A 17,857-nucleotide genomic window follows, 5' to 3' on the forward strand; every position below is an offset into this window, starting at 1 on the left:
TAAAAAACAGTAAATACTAACAATGTGCATGCTGTGATAATTTCCAAAGTGTTGTAAATTTATTTTCATCTATATTTCATTGAAAGTTACTGAAATACTCATTTTCTTACTGAAAGACTAAAAAAGTTCATTGGTTGAAAGACATAAACCACAATTTTTAATTTTGGGAGTTACCTTTTTTAAAATAAAAACCTAAAACCTTTTATAAAAAGGACATCAGTGAGGCACTCCTTCAGAGTCATAGACAGGGTTTTGATACCCTTTTATTTGAGCAGTACAAGGGCTTCAATTATGGAACATTTTCCAGGAAGAACACGTCTCTTTGATATTATCCTTTGTCAAAGAAGCAAACTCACAAGACAAGACTGCAGGTAATCCAATGGATACCATACTTAGCTTGCTGCTGTCTTTAGAGCTGTCTGCTTTTTCTTGTCTGTCATCCCAGAGAACTTACAATACTGAATGGTCATCTCTGTGAGTGCTGGCATTTGGTTGCAGAGGAAACAGTACCGATATTGTACAAACCAAGACATGCTGCTAGTATGTTTTTATTGAGTGAAACACTAATAAGTACACGACCAAATCCTGCTCCAGGACTGTTGGTGTTACTAGGGTTTTTGTCACTGGCTTCTCAGAGGTCAGAATTCTGTAACTCTGATAGAGAACAGGTCATAAAAACTGTGGACTTTTCTTACAGATTGCTTTCTCACCAAACGTGGCAGAAAAATACTTAATCTTTTAACAAAATAACTTGTCAACAAAATTCATACCTTGTCATTTATCCAAAAAATACGCTAATCTTCAGCTTTACAGCAGTTTTCTTCCATACAATGATGAGCTACTTTAAAAAAAAATGTAACTCATCCTGTTCCTGAATTTCCCTATCTTCATTTATAAACGGTGTGAGTGGTATGATCACACTTGTGGCTGGTGGTTATTAGGCCTTGATGCTGGCATATCTCAGTGTCCTAAAAGCTGCTCTTTTGTTTCATTAAATAATCTTGATCCTAAACAGCAACTCAAAATAACATTACACCATGTTTATATATAATTAAATAGATTATATGATTTATTTTATTTTTTTCTTTTCCAGCTGTCATATGCACTTAGATGTTTGCAGTATTTTCCCTTGTCTTTCCTGTAGTCTTAATTGACAGCCTAACAAAGCTGGGTGTTGATTTGAACATGCTTTTAGTATTGCGAGTGGGATGGCTGTCATTTCACAGTAAGTTCTGCAACATGCTTGTTGCTCTGTATACTTGGATCCCAGCTGCTCTGAGTCAAATACTGGAACACAAGAATACAAGTATTGGTGTTTCCTAAAGTGTAAAGCAATAACAGAAAGCTGAAAATGAACTGTTGGATTAACGGATGTCCCGTGTTACTGAAACAAATTAATCATTAGTCAAGGACAGTGCTTTGCCATTACAGATTTTAGTATTTTCCCTGTAAAGTGGTGATCTTTCTCAGTGGAATGAAAACCAGTAAATGAATAAACAGAGAGTAGTAACACTATATCTTAAATAGCCCTAATTACTGAAGGCTTTTAGAACAGCTACTGCCTCCTTCATCCTGTCAGGTATCTCACTGCTTTAGCTGAGTAAGAGGAATTGCTGTCAGTGACTTGGTAGATTAGTCATGATGTGTTGGAGTCTAGTTTAACATTTGGTAAGAATTAACAATTGGGATTTTGACTGAATAAGTAGCTACCTGTAAGGTATACCTCCTTGGGATTGCCAGTGTCTGTGCTCAATGGGATGTGTTTTCTGCCAATAGAAGGGTGCGTCATGGCTCTGACAAGGGTTTGCTTTCTTAATTGAAAACTTTGACTGTAATTTTGTGTTTTCAAGTGACTTAGAGATGAGAAGCACTTGTAGTTTCAGTTTTACTTAACATATATAAAAATAGATTGTTTATATTGAAACTAGAAATAAAAGGAATTAAAGAAATTAAAAATAAAACTGGTGGCAAAGATCAAGTCTATTTGTGTATTCAATGAAAACAGCAAGCTATTGGCTATTTGGCTTTCTAAGCCACTTTTCCCATGCAGTATTTATTGTAATGCTTCATTTAAAAATTCGGTTGAAGAGCTAAACGTGATAAGATAAAGCAAGGTGACCTCTTCTGTGACTGAGTCATAGGAAGATAAAGGATAAAAGTCTATGTTGATGTTCAGAGAATTAGGCAGCAGGTTACACCAACAAATTTTAGCTTTCTGGTATATCATAAGAGAAGTGGCACAGTATCAAGATGCAGCAAATGGGATTACTTTCTGAAAAAATTGCTTACTGAGTTTAAAATGCTTAATTAAATGATAGATTTACTATGAGGAAAAATGAAGGAACAGCTGAGCCTGCAGTTATTTTATACAATCTTACTGGTTTGTTGTGCTGTTCCCTTGAATTAATCAAGGGAGCAGTGTATGGTCTCACTCTGCTTTACTAGAGTGCCAGTTATTCCCACACCGTCGAGGGCAAAGGACAAGAAAGCATCTTCCCTATAGAATATTTCCCAGCATGTATTTCTTTCTGCATAAGTAGAAACACCAATATACGTGTACAAAAGTGGGTGTGATGAAACTAACATAACACCTCCTTTTTTAAGATTGCAAATTTCCTTCTTGACAGTGAATAGTTTTATAATTAATCCTATCTTCTAGTGGACAAAAAGCTTTCGCAAGGACTTCAAGTAGCTGTGACCTGTTTCTTTTCTGTCTCCCAGTGAGTTTTGTTTATCTCCCCAGGGTGTCCTGTTCTTCTACCACTACAGCACTTTCTAAGAACTGAACAGTTTTCTTACAGAGCAAGAATATGGTGCAATGTATTGTGGGTGGTTTCTTTTCTCAGTTTCATATTAAAAACACATGCAAACATTCATATGAGAAAACACAACTGAAAACTGCAGTAATGCTGCTATATTAACAGTTTATGAAGTTTTGGAATTCTGTTCTTTGGAGTGGTAGGTTCGATTTCTTCTTGGTTCCTGTGCTGTTTCTGTGCTTGCCCTGCTTCTCACCTCACTGTCTTGAATAGTCCCATCCACTCACCTTACTCTCTAAAAATGAACAGAATGCCTACTTTGAAGACTTAGAAAAAGAGTCTGTCTCCTGTGTTACCTGCTCTAGATGGTTCTGCTCTGGCAGGGGGCTTGGACTAGACAATCTCTTGAGGTCCCTTCTAGCCCTTGATATTCTGCTATTCTGTGCCATTTATGCAGGGCTCACTAAATTTAAGTTAGCTTTCACTGGCAGTTCACCACACACCAAAATGAGTTTTGTCTTCCCTAAGTCTTGCTCTTTGGGTTTGTGGTATAAAGATTTAAACTTTGAGACATTCTTTCTGTTGTATCTTTGTCTTTGGAACATCATTGGTCCCTTTGACTGTGTAGTGTGCTTTCCTTGGCCTCCTTCTCTCCAATTATGTTTAGTGAGTCTGTGAATTGTGATTTAATACTGAGGCTCATGACCTGTAATACTGCATTTGGTGACAGGCCTAGACACCACACATATCCTAATTGTTTACATTTAATGGTATTTAAACCAAAGATGTTTTTAATTTGTGAAAAAGTAGTGATTGCCAATTTAGTGACAATGTTGGTTATTTACACCTTGATTTCCAGTAGCTGGAGGAGTGGATTGGTTATTTTAGGGTATTTTAAGGCATTATAACATTTACAGTTACTTCATTGTATGCGAAGATTTTGTATTAATTTTTTTTACTCCTGGATGTATTTCTAGGTTAGAAGTAGATACCTCTGCTGTGTTAGAACTTCTTTCACTCTAAAGAGAGAAGTTCAGGGAAAAGCAGTGGGTAAAACACAGTTCTTGGTAAATTCTATAAAGAACTTCTGAAAACTTTCATGGACATCACATTCACAGTCATAGTTTATATTTAGTTTCATATCCAGAAAAATGTGGAAGAATTATTTACTGACTGTAGGCTTATGTAAGCAGTTAATGACATGGATCTCATTGCTATCATGTCTCTTTTAACAATTTTGTTGTAATAACCCATGACAGCCATAAAATTCTGGAAAGAGATCTGGGCATGGGAGTGAAACCTACAGTAAGTTCTCTTAGTCACATTCAAGACAGTCTGAAGCAGAGCTTTTTTCTGCCTAACCTGTCCATAAATTTTTGTTTTGAAAAAAAAGTTACATGCCTCTCATGAAGAATGAGACCTTCCTTCACGTAAAGATGCTAAGTAAAACTTGATGACTCTGCTTTCTGCATGGGTGGGAAGCAAATAAATGTCTCCGGATGCTAAATTTGTTCTTTTCATTAATCTACCAAGTACACACTAAAAGCAAATGTTTTTATTCCATTTTTATCTTAAATCTTAAAATTTTGTGTTTCCTGTAAGAACTTACCTTGGAAGAACAAATTTCCTTTAAAACATACATTATTTCTTCAGGTCAGGAGGAACCTTGGCATTTCAGTCCTCCAACCAGTCAGAGGTGACTACATGGTACATTAAAGAAAATGGGTTTCTGAAGAGACAACAGCTGGGTTTTTATTAAGTGGAATATCCTTCACAGTCTAAGCAAGCTTTAAATTAATCTCATTTTAAAGCCAGACAGTCTGCATACCCTCCACATGCAACAGAATTTCTGAATTTGAGATCTGAGAAGAAAGCAAGAGCTGCAAGTGAGAACTTCAGAAGTCTTAAAGCAAGTATTTGAGGACAACAGGCCAACCACATTGTGGGTTCTACAGAATACTGGTGTCTCAGAGCTGAACCTGAATTGTTTCAATGTTTTCATATAAAGATTAGGTCCCATCATTTATGCTTACATATACACAGCCATAGGAAGAATATCTGTGTTTCTTAAACAAATTTGTTATTGTATGCTCACACTGTCATCTTGGATCCAGTATACAGTGACAGTTAAAATAGCCATCACAAAACAATATCTGTTATTTCTTCACATGTTTAGGAAAATATCTCCAACTTTGATATTGTCATGGAGTCTGATGAGGGCACCTTCAATCCATCTGGACTGGGTTTTACTGGCAGTGCTAAAGCTCGGGACATCGTGAAGCAGATCATGACTCTGCTGCAGCCCATCAATGTTACAGATGTTTATGACTATGCAGATGGAACAGACATCGATTACTGGATGCAAGATGGGGTGCCAGGTGAGCATACTTTACAAGTAACATTGCTTCTCCTGTGCAGTGGCACAGAGGGTGGGTGGTCTGCTGCTTTGAAAATGGGAAAAAAGGCTTTCTCTCAAGGAATAAAATTTACCCTATGTAAAATGTGAAAATGCTAAAAGGTAACCAACAGAAATAGGACATACAGTGCATCTGAGCTGCAGTTTAATAATGGTATAGATTATACATAGCATAACGTGACTGAAATCTTCTTTTCGGCTTTAAGGATTTATAATAATTAATCCCAGACTGGTGGTTTATAAATAGAAAACTAAGGCAGAAGGGGGTTCTCCAATGCAGAACAAATAATTTTTTAATTATTCTAATTTCAACTTTGAAATGCAGAGCTTTTTCTTCCTATTTTGTGTGCTGAAGAAACAATGCCTTTGAGACACTACATTTGAAAGGTTATGATGCATTAAGGTGTGCTAAAGCAGTAAAATTCTGCAAAGTTTGAAGTGGTTTACGTGTTTGTTTGGAGTGCTGTGTCTGGCTTCCAAGTAAGGAGCAGCTTGTTGGCAAAGAGGCGTGCAAGCTGTGAGAGAGATCCACTGCTGGCAGCATCCTCATGCAGGAGACCCCACATTGACACAAGGACTTGCAGAGCACAGGAAACTCAATTAGAGGCCAGCCTTGAAGCCTTAGTGAATTTCCATGGCAGTTTCCACATCTAAATAATAGTGGGAACAAAAAATTCACAACATTGATATTTTAAAAATTATTATAAGTTAAAAAATGTTAAAGTTCTTTTTCTCCAGTGTTTTATGACAGAAATAGACTGATGCATTTCTCATACTAGATTTACTAGTAACCATTATATGCTTAGAATTTCTTAATATTTGATTAACTGCCTTATTTTTCACCTGGTCATATGGAAGAAGCAATGGGTCATGGAATATATGCTCTTATTTATGGTCAGAACTTTGTGCTTCTCACTCACCTGGAGTGTACAAAGATGCTATAAAGTTGACTGCCTCGATAAATGTATGGATGCCTGATTTTTCTAAGCGAAATGTCTATGAAGAAGTATGTAAGAAGTATGGATGAATGGATATGGTTAAACGGCTAGGGATTCATCTTCAGCTGGTGAGCTGCTTGCGAGGTGAAGTGCAAGGTGTTCAGTGCAATGTCATACAGCTGTGACATTGGTGTGCACACAGCTTCCTAGACTCTGTGAGTGCATGAACATTAGGATCATGTGCTGACTTGAGTTCAAAGACTGTGAGCACTGCTGAGAGGCTGTAACAATGAATCATCCTTCACAGCCTCGAAGTACCTGCACAAAGATGTCTAGTCCAGAATTTCAGGCCAACATGTCTGTGTTGCAGCTGGAATATGAGAACCCACCACTCAGCCTGTATTTAGAAAAGGCAAGAGTACCAGAATTATTTCCTAGGTAAGGTGTTGGGAGTATTACAGCTGGTCATTAGGGACTTCCATGTGAGTGTGACAGGTTACGGAAGAAGAGACAAAAATGCCTTTTAATTTGATAATGTGAGTGGGCTTTGTGATGTCAGTGTGTATTGAGCTCTTCTACACCACTTTTCATTAGCTGAGGTGCACCTGGAGCACAAGCAGCTGCATCTTGCGATGGTACTCTTGACCAGAGTAGGACAGACACAGAATCCTCTCCTGTAGTCATCTGTACTCCTCAGAAAGCAAAAAATAGTAAAAAATATCATAAACTGTAAGGTGAACCCTAGGAAAACATAAATACACCAGATACCAAGACCTCAGTTTTAAATAAATCTGATTTGTTTTCCTGTTAAAAATTTAGCACATTAGTTGATGGTGGGGTTTTTTGCTGTCTGAAGCTTCGGTTCATGTAAATTCCCGTTAAGCAAATAACAAAGGGTTCTTGCAGCATAAAGGAATGATGATTCTTATTTTCCCCATCAAGCCTTGATGGAAAGGAATTAGCTCCACTAAACTAATTTTGGCAACTTTAGATTGTATTTCATACTGTACCAGGGAGAAGTCTAAGACATCATGTAATCTTCACGCCTTGACTGCAGTATTCTCACTGCTCGAATGAGCTCTTATGGTATATAATAACATTGGAACAAATTGAACAGACTGTAACAGCTTTTATAATTTTGTCCAATTTAAACAAGCAGTCAAGTGTTGACACTTCATCAATTATATTTAAATATTTTATTGAAAATACACTTGGTGGCTTCGTTTCTGAAACAGTCAGAGAAAATATGTACTTCTTGAAAAGCAAATATGATTTCTGACATAATTTCTCTAGATTTTTTTTCTTCCCTTTCAATCTTAAATAGTTTCTGGGATTTGCTTTTTTGAATGCTACTAAAATTCTACTACTCCTGTGCCTTTTGGTCTGAAAGATCCACAGAAGACAACAGTGCATGTGTTTGTCAGAGTTGTTCATAGCTGCTTCTGAGACAGGCAAAGTGACTTCTCATTTTTTCCTATTTCTAGCATGTTTATTTTTAATGGACACACAATGAAATACTATTTGTAATGTTACTTAAAAATATTTGCAAGAAAACAGTGGTGACTATTCTGAGATTTTAGGATGAGAGAGGCCATGAGAGTTCAGAGTGCTTTGCAAACCATAGACTGAAGTTTAATCGATACCTCTAAAGCACAAGCAAGGTGATGTGCACCAAACCACTAGTTTTCTGCTTTGTGACTGCAGAGTATTAGAAATATTTCTGGTAGTGGCCTTTACATTGGATCCTTTTGAGACCAGTTCAGCCTAGTAATAACAAATGTCTGTGGCTGTGTGATTGTCTGTTTCAGCTACTGAAAATATTCGTGTAACGTTTGTTTTGTTTTTTGATGAAGTATAACTGAAATTAAATGGCAGATTTGTGGCATTGTATTTTATGCTACGGTTTTACATTTTGAGGTGACCATGGTCCTGAGGCCGCTTCTTTATTAATTGTGCAATTATCTTCCTCAGCTTTCACTTTAAGGGTTCAATTATGTATTTGGTTTTTTGGTAGAAATGCATCAAACTGTGGCTTACAGAGCTGTTCCTTTCCAAAACTAACTCCTAAAAAAGTGTGGCCAGAATTTGCAAATATAGGTTGGAAGAGAGGTTGATTGGATAGGTTTGATTGATTTTTTTGCATGCTTTTTTGCAATAGGCTTCTTCAGTACCTGAATGGGTTAAAAAACATAAAGAAATCCCTGCTAGACCAGTGCTCAGGTATTTTTGTTGAAAAAGCAAGGTATCTGATGATCACAAGGATGTTTCGAATGTGATTTAGAGTAGTTCTTATTAAGGTAAAGCACTGGGACTCAGATTGCCTTCCCTGAAAACCTTCGGAAACTGAGAACAGTGAATGAAGTGATTATATTTGTATTATGGTATCCAGTGAACATCAGTTCAACTTTAGGTGTTAGGGAAGAGGAAAATGGGCAATCTATTATTGCAGAGCGAAGACTGTTGTAACATAGTGTTTCCAGGAGAACTGGTTCAAGGATGCTTCTTCCTATTGAGCTCATCAGAGGGGTTATCTTTTGCTGCAGTGCTTATGATGGGAACATTTGTCAGTTAGGAACTGAGCTGTATTTGAGATCAAGCTGACCCAGGACATCAAACAACTCCCCAAGGCATGTAGCAACTCCTCTATTTAAAATTCAACCAATGACCTAAAGGTGAAACTCCTTTTTACAGTGTCACTCTGAACCTTGATGGATGTTTGTGTCTATCTGTCTCCACAGTGACAGTGTCATACTTTTTTTGTTACATTACAAAAGAGGAAGAATTGTTCTTCCAGCAACTAATAAACCAATAGTTCATCTAACTTTAATGTTTCTTCAGAAATCAAAAAATTCATTGCTATCCCAGTCTATTAGTCATTTTCTCAGAGGTGGCAAACAAATACTGTCATATATCATTTCTCTCATTTTTATGTTTTCATAGTATTTCTTTATTACTTCATCTAAAATAAGATGTAATTTTGCCTCAGACACTAGACTTTGATATGCATTATTTCCTTTCTTATTAGGTAAGGGATTAAATCCTTCGGTTCCATCCTCTTTCTGAAGCACACTGCCCCCCATCCACCTGTCCCCATCACCCCTTGAGGCACCAAACTCCCTTGCAAGGCTACTGGCATGCTTGAACCAAGCCTGCTACTCTGCTTGGTGTCAGACAGGGACACATTTCAGGAAGCAGTGTAATAAGAAAACTCCCTGACTTGAGGATGTCAGTTGAGCATGAAGAACTAGTTAAAGTATTTCCCAATTATAAGTGAGTAACATCTGTTCACTCTTGACTACATCACTTGTTGGAAGTGATACTCCACCATGATGCATGAGCGTATTTTATACTGTCCACAGATTTGGACAGACTCTTTCGATAAGGTCTCTGAGCTTCTTTTTTATTGCCAAAAGAATAAAAATGGTAAAGAAAACGAGGAAAAATCAGATTCACATAGTCTAAGACTTCATAGACCAATGGTGAAAAGCTTTTGCCTTAATTGTACATGTGTAAAGGATGTTGCATTTCACAAAGACCTTCCTACACGATGAGGAAAAGAAAAAAAAAACCTTAAAAATAAACACTAAAAACTTATTTTAATATGTTGCATTTATGTGGTTCATGATCTAAGAGTGTCACATGGAGATCTCTGTTTATTTGACGGACTAACACTAAACATCTCCTGCTCACTCATGGAGCAAAAGTTGGACAAACTTCCTGAATGCTACTTACAGAACTAGCTTTATGTATGGTATTACAAGTGCTTAGATAATTTTAATTATTCCTCAGGTGCTATGTGTTTGTACTTGTTGAGTTCCCACTTCACTGGACATGTGTTGAAACACAGCAGCACCAACAGCTACTATGAGCCTCCTTATTTTTATGTGGAAATGAGGGGTAAGGGTCTTAATGTGTACACCTATGTCTTGCCTGAGTCTTGATCTCAGTATATCTGAGATATACCAACACTGGTTTTTGATAATTAGCAATATTGTATTGCTTTTTCCAGGTCATTCCTTTACTTTTAAATATTTATTTCATCATTATGACAAGAAATATCATGAATGAGTATGTTTCACTGCAGAAGTCAAATTTTATGCAACTTGGGAGGTATTAAATTAAACCAGTATGCTAAGAGAACAATCGTAATTGCTTGGCACTTAAAGAACCTACTGTAAGTGCTACAGCTATTAGAACCATTTAAAATCTTGATTGCAGAAAGAACCGTGTGTATTAATCAGTAAAAAAATTAATCTATGCTTTATTTTTTCATTATTCTATAAAAATAGCTCTTTGAAATTAAAAATTAGAGTAATTTAATAAACTTAATATTCTGCAACTTTTTATGAAGGTGCATATCTTATTTTAACATAATATCTTTCATATGACCTTTTTCTGCTTTTAATAAAGCTAATAAAGTCTTTGACACTAAGCATTTAATGAAAGAATTAGCCTGTAAATTATGGTGTGTTTTTTCTTATTAGTTGTACTATTTGACTACCAAACCAGCTTGACCTTACTTCACATACAATTCTTTCCACTTTTCTTCTGCTTGGCCTAGAGTCTTGTTTTGGCATCTTAGAGTATTGGATTACTTCTAATAATTAACAGGAAGGATCAGAATTGCAAAGTCTTTTGTCTTTCGTGTAGACCAGACACAAACTGCAAACTATTCAGTTTGGATTGTACTGATAGAGAGAGGGATGGAGTTAGGAGATGAGATAAAGTGCCTGAATGCAAATTTAGTTTTAAAAGGGCTTCTGTAATATATTTCTCTTCAGAGCACATACACTTCTAATGTGAGGACACAGGGCAGACATGTCAGGTCAAAAGTAATGTCCCATCTTTGGGAGAAAATAATTCATGCTATTAGCAAATACACAAAAACCACTCATTCACATTTATTTTGACAGAAATGAAGACTATCTTTGAATGACCTTGCTTAAGTCTACCTGAACTATGAACTCCTGCTGTTCTCTAATATGTTTTAAAAGTAATTTATTAAAGACTGATACAAATACTAAAAAAAGATTGATGCATTCAAGGGCAAATGCTGCAATTACTAGAAGGTAGTACTAAGTGATTCTACTTCACTTGCTAATAGTGACATTTTAGTGATATCGAGATCACAAATGAACTGCAGAAGGACTTGAAAGTCTAGAAATCATATCTAAGAGTGAGAAACAGGAGACATTAAAATTCTCTCAATTTATGCAAAACTATGTTAAGTGATGACTCAACCACAGCATACATAATAGTCTGCAAAGTGATTTGTCTAATTATAGCACCTTTCTCCCATTTTAATGATCCATTAACAATTCAGTCTAAAACAAATTCTGAATGGAAGAAAGCAAACACTTTCTTCCGATAAGGTTAGTCAACTACAGAAGCACCTTGCAGACTTGGAGAATTCTCCATCACTTTGAATGTGTACAGAGAGACTTAGCTGTCCTCAAAAAGTAAAGGGTAATTCAAGCAGGAGGAATGGACTGATGCAGTAGATACAAGGTGAGGATCTTTGCTGTGTGTTACTCAGGAGGTGTGATTAAAATGATATTTGGTCTTACTGGCCTTAAAAAACTGTGAATTTGTCAGTAAATATTATAAACATTTTCTATAATGGAATTCCTCTCCCATTTAAGCCTCTGCCATTCCAAAGAGACTAGGGGTTTTTTTTTTCAATATCAAAAGCTTGTCTTTGATGTGTCGAATCTTTAGATAATCCTAATTACAATAAAAAATAGAACTATTGTTAACTTACCAGTCACAGAGAAATTTTGAACAGTGAAACCAAAAATATTTGCAAAATTGTACCATACATTGCTGATCAGTTTGAATTTTTTATTTTGTTTCTAGTTATTCTTTTTTTCTTCAGTATCTATGATGCAGTTTACCTGACAGTTTCCTTGATGATCACAAGGTAAGAATAACAGCTCATGGGTTAGGAAGCTGATATTACACAGCACTTAAATTTATCTTTCAAAAAAATGAGGCAAGGCAGCTTTAAAAGAGTCTTATATGCATATTATGGTGAATTAGTTTGAAACTCTAATATTCTAATTGGCTTTTAGAAAACTGGGAGAAGTAAAATTGTTCCAATGCATTCAACACTGCACAGATACTAAATAAACCCATTAATCTAGCAATGAAAACTTAAGGTTTTTAAAATAAAATTTTGAAAAAAAAATCCAAAGTTCTAATGATTCCTGCACCTTTTGACTAGTGGAGTTCCTTCCCTAAGAGTTTTTTTGTCACTGTTCCTTCTGTGAATAACAGTAATGTTGAACTGTGTCCTTTTAAGTGTTTAGTCTTAAAAAGCTTACATGAAATGTATTGACATAAAAGACCCTGTTATTAAATAGGTTCCTTCTGTAAGCACACAAAATTCCTAAACCTTTCAAAAATCAATAGATTTCCTCCTGCCACTCACCTTGTTAGTAGGAGAACTGAAAACATGTAGCTGAGGATCTCATTTGGATTTGGGGTGTGGCTGTTTTTATTCTGGCTGTGCCTCTGAGAGGCATATTAATTCTCTATTGTTTGCTGCATAGGAAAGCTGAAATCTCTTTCTGTGGGTGGGAATATCCTTTTTCATATGGAAGCATTTGCCATTTGTTGATTGAAAAAACAAGTGTCCCACATTAACACACAGAGCTTATTCTTAACATGATAAATATGCTGTTTGGAAGTGCAAATTAGCTAAGCCTTATTCTTAAGACTGTCCCTGACTTCACTGAAGCTCATGCAAATAAAGAAGTAAATATATATGTATATATATATAAAAATGTTTAATTTGTGTTCTGTAAGGAAGTTGAAGGTGAAAGATGGTTGTCAATGGAAGTTAAATGTAATTCTCCCCACTTTTTTTTCCTTTTTTGCCTTTTTGGAATTTGACTGTATGAAAAATAAGACACACTCATAGTGTGGGAATGTTAGTAGATTTCTCACCTAGTGTGTAATGATCCAGAATGACTATTAGTAACAACAGCAGAAATATCTGTAGATTCATGGATTTCATTCCTGGAAAACAAACTGTAATGGTATCAGTATTGCAAACTGAATAAAAAATAAACCATAAGTAGCAATCCAGGAACACCAGTGTGTAAACTGCTTTTGTTGGGAGGGACAGAGGTTAAATGGATTAAGATCTGGCTAGCAGCTCTCCATGTAGTTTCCTATATGAAGTCATATGAGTGTTTCTAATAGGATTCCTCAGGGCTCGGTACATCCACAGCTATTCAGAGTTTCCACTGGGCGTTTGGAATCAAATTTAAAATTACAACAAAACATAGCTGATGTAATTTTTATTATAATGATAAAGAATGATGAGAACGAGCTGATTGTCTGCCAGTGAGTCCACTCTGTCCACTTTTTCCCCACCTTTCTTGTACTAGAGTCCCCAGAGAAGATGTACTATGTAGAAAAAAATCTCTTCCCTGAGTGTCTTGGCTATCCTATTGCTCATGTAAGCCATTCATTACCTTCACTGCCGCAGGGTCACACTGGGGCCTCCTGTCCACCAGGGCCTGCAGATCCTGTTCTGCAGAGCTCTACCCTCCTAGTGCATCTTCAGCCTGTACTCTTGCAGTGGGTTGTCCTGTTCCAGTACAGGGTTTTTGGGTTTTTCTTTGTTGAATGTTCTGAGGTCCTTGTCAGGCCACTCCTGGATTTTGATCTCTCTGAACAGCAGCTCTGCCTTCCAGCATACACAACTGCTCATTCCTCAAATGTAACAAAGACAAGGAAACAATGCAGAGGGATGTGCTGCTGGACCTTGTGCTAGCAAATTAAGAGGGTCTGGTTGGGGATGTGAAGGTTGGAGGCAACCTCGACTGCAGTGACCATGAGATGGTGAAGTTCAAGATCCTATAGGGAAGATGCAGGGCAGCAAACAGGATTGTGATCCTGGACTTCAGACAAGCTGATTTTGGCCTCTTCAAAGACCTACTTGGAGGAATCTCATGGGATGGGATCCTAGATGGTAGAAATGCCCAATAGAGCTGGTTGAGCTTCAAGTGCCACTTCCTCCAAGCCCAAGATAGGTGTGTTCCCACATGTTAAAATATGGGAAAAAGAGGCAGGAGACCTCCACGGATGAACAAAGGTCTGCTGGGACAACTCAGGCAGAAAGTAGCCATCTATGACAGGTGGAAAAAGGGCCTGGTTTCTTGGAAAGAGTATAGGAACATTGCTAGGGCATGCAGGGGTACAACCCTTTATAATTAAACAAGGAAAGGAAAGGAAAGGAAAGGAAAGGAAAGGAAAGGAAAGGAAAGGAAAGGAAAGGAAAGGAAAGGAAAGGAAAGGAAAGGAAAGGAAAGGAAAGGAAAGGAAAGGAAAGGAAAGGAAAGGAAAGGAAAGGAAAGGAAAGGAAAGGAAAGGAAAGGAAAGGAAAGGAAAGGAAAGGAAAGGAAAGGAAAGATGGGGGTTTTCAGATACATCAGCAGTAAAAGGAAGATTAAGGGGAATGTGGGCCTGCTGCTGAACACAGAGGGTGCCCTGGTGACAGAGGATGCAGAGAAGATTGAAGTACTGAATGCCTTCTTTGCTTCAGTCTTTACAGCCAAGGCCAGCCCTTCGGAAGCCCAGTCCAGCAAGGAGAGTAGAATGGCCTGGACAGCAGGGGACATGTCCTGGGTAGATGAGGAAGAGACTTGTTGTGTAAGCTTAACACTTATAAGTCATTGGGCCCTGCTGGAGTGCATCCGAGAGTTCTGAGGGAACTGGCTGATGCTATTGCTAAGCTGCTCTCCATCATTTTTGAGCATTCATGGAAGACAGATGAGGTGCCTGAGGACTGGAGAAAGGCCAATGTCACACCAGTCTTCAAAAAAGGCAGGAAGGACGAATCAGGAAACTACAGGCTGCTCAGCCTTACCTCCATCCCTGGAAAGGTGATGGAACAATTCATCCTGAACGTTGTTACTAAATATATGAAGGAGAAGATGGTTATCGGGGGGAGTCAACATAGGTTCACCAAGGGGCAATCCTGTCTAACCAACCTGATAGCCTTCTATAAGGGCATAACTGGCTGGCTAGATGAGAGGAGAGAGGCAGATATCATCTACCTTGACTTCAACAAGGCTTTTGACACTGTCTCCCTTTTGACATCTATTTTCTCCCCAACTCTGTTGCTGGGCAGAGACCTGAGAGTTACTTTAAAGTTTAAATCTCAGCAGTTACTTACTATTCTTTCTTTGCTCATTATAGGTAATATAGTGAATAATATAGCACTTCTACATATTTTTTTTTCCCAAGCAATCTAAAAGTTTTACACAGAAAAGTCTGTAAAAACATCTTGACTGACTGTGCAGGGCACATTGGAGGTTTGAACCAAGCATGTTTTGATCCAGGATCAGAAAGCTTTTTAGTGACAGAGCTTTATGTATTACTCAGAAAACTCATCCCTTCCTTAAGCAGCAAACACATCATGCTTTCATTTGCAGGTGACATTTTAGGTGTAAATGTCTGAGGCATCTGAAGAATGCCTTTGATAGTAGACCTAGTTGAACAAATACAAAGCTCAGAAATCATTTATAGAGACATCTTCCTCAAAGGAGCAAGTTCAAAATTATTTCAGTGGCTGTCTCTCCAGGACTTCATTAACATTTATAAACTTTTGAATGGGAACTCTTCTGTTTGTCTTCAAAACTGATTCTACAGAGCTAGTGAATTTCTGAAGAGCAGAATTATTGAGCACCATTTTCTTTTTCTCAAATATCTCTCTTTCCAGTGACACTATATGTGTTTTCATGCAATAATTTCAGTCAATTCAGCTATGGAATAGATCACAGAAAAGCACTTGTGAAAGAAATTGAATATGCATTTGTAATTTGTAGCAGCAAATCCTCAAGAAAACATCTTGGGCTGTGTAGGAATGCAGGAAAGAAGTTATAGAGTTATTGTCTCATCTCTGATGTCAACTGTTATCATCACTAATCATTTTATGATTCCTCAGTTTCCCTAATGGTAGCAGTTAGCCTAGGGATGCTGAGGAGATGCTCTTTGTCCATTAAATTCAGTAAAGAGGAAAGAGTCTTCAATACCTCCCCTTCAATATGTTCCTAATTAAGCTGATCTATCTGAAATCATCAGACGTTGCATTTACTTAGCACAAGAGCACTTCACTTGATCAAATACTGTGGATGTAGCGTATATCAAAAGACCTTCCTACAAATATATTTGTAGGAATATATACAAATATATAAACAACTCTGTCTGCAAGGACAAAGCATATACCTCAACATGAGCAGCAGTTTATTCAGATTCTCCATTCAAAGAGCCAGAAGACTTATTTAAGAATTATTATCCATCAAGGCCAATCTGTTCACAGCTCTCAACTGTTTGCAGTGCCCATCACAGAGTGTTGTCTCAATCACTATATAGGGCTTGGAAATCCATCAAAGAAAATGGGCACTTTTCCTGTTCCTTAGCTGGCTAAACTAGGTTTCAAAACAGTTCCATTTTATTAACTATATTATATATATATAAAATATATAAATAACTATATATGACCTATTAGCACAGCAGAATTTTTGTAGTTGTTGCTATATTTTAAAGGAAGCAAATATAAAGAAACAAAACCAAACTTAGCATCACTGAAGTCACAGAAGGGATTTTAAGAACTGATTTATGCCTTATACTCTCTAAATGGGAAATTTCTAGGACTTTTAGCACTATTTTCCACACAAATGCATTGCAGGTCATGTGAAATATTTTGGAGTGAGACATTTTTCTGATATAAAGCTCTTACTTCAAGACTGTGTAAAATGCAGTAAGGTTACTCAAGAAGTTTGATGTATAGTTTAATGCTACATGCAAGGTTCCCTTGGGATAGCGATCTTGAATTTCCATCTGCTTCACAGGCCAAATTGTAGCCATGGGTCAAGTCCATGAAAGATGTGTAGTCTGTTAAGGAGCTATTTCAGAAATGTGTACAAAGACACAAGATTTTAAAGAACCACAGAGCTGTCAAGAGGGTCCCTAAAGAGCCTCTAAACATCTCTGTTCCAATACAATCTCTCCAATGCCAGTATCATTTGTTTCACATTTGTTTATGCTGTTCTTGAAGACCTGCTATTATGGAAACATTATAGTTGATCTGTCCCAGTATTATTTTTAGTACTTAGGGAGGTCTTTCTAGTATCTAATCCAAGTCTTTCCTGCTGCAATTTAAGTGCATTAGCTATCTTTTATTTACATTAGGAACCCAGAGTCATGGTTATTTTTTTCCTCTTGCAGCAGATTTTCAAGTGAAGTTTTTTCCCTTTCTTAGTGTAGTGGTTTGCACTTGCCTCTACTGATCATCATCCTGTTGGGTTTTTTTTCACGTATGTCGTTAGTGAAGACCACTTAACAAATTCTCATCGTACTCTCAGTGTTCCAGCTGTATGACTCTAGTCAGTGTCACGTCTTAGCATAGGAAGACATCAATTTGATCTATAATGAAAATAACAAATAACCTCAAACCCCTGTGGTGCTCCACTCTATACATCCTTCCATTTTTTATTCCCTAAGTACACTGTCCATCCAGTTTGGATCAACCTTGTAATATACATAATTTTCTTTGTCTCTTCTGATATCCTTAGTAACTAACATAACTCCAAACATTTGTACATGTGTTATGGCATCAGAAAATTAATTGAAAGGGAGCTGTCACATGCTACAGACACAGACAGAGGTGTTAAACCATATTATATTCTGGTAACATCTGGAAATGACAGTGCTTTTGTGCCTGACATTAA

General features: G+C 37.1%; 1 protein-coding gene across 2 annotated transcripts in view; it reads left to right on the top strand.

The window, feature by feature from the left end:
- CPQ (carboxypeptidase Q) overlaps positions 1–17,857 on the top strand; it is a 173,617-nt gene that overhangs the window by 139,263 nt on the left and 16,497 nt on the right. For both annotated transcript variants that reach the window (XM_061995505.1, XM_061995503.1), the window contains exon 7: positions 4,936–5,137. In XM_061995505.1, coding sequence (XP_061851489.1) covers positions 4,936–5,137 — 202 coding nt within the window. The remainder of the gene's footprint in view (positions 1–4,935; positions 5,138–17,857) is intronic.

This window comes from Colius striatus, chromosome 4 (assembly GCF_028858725.1).
Source record: "Colius striatus isolate bColStr4 chromosome 4, bColStr4.1.hap1, whole genome shotgun sequence".
In the NCBI taxonomy this organism is placed as follows: Eukaryota; Metazoa; Chordata; class Aves; order Coliiformes; family Coliidae; genus Colius; species Colius striatus.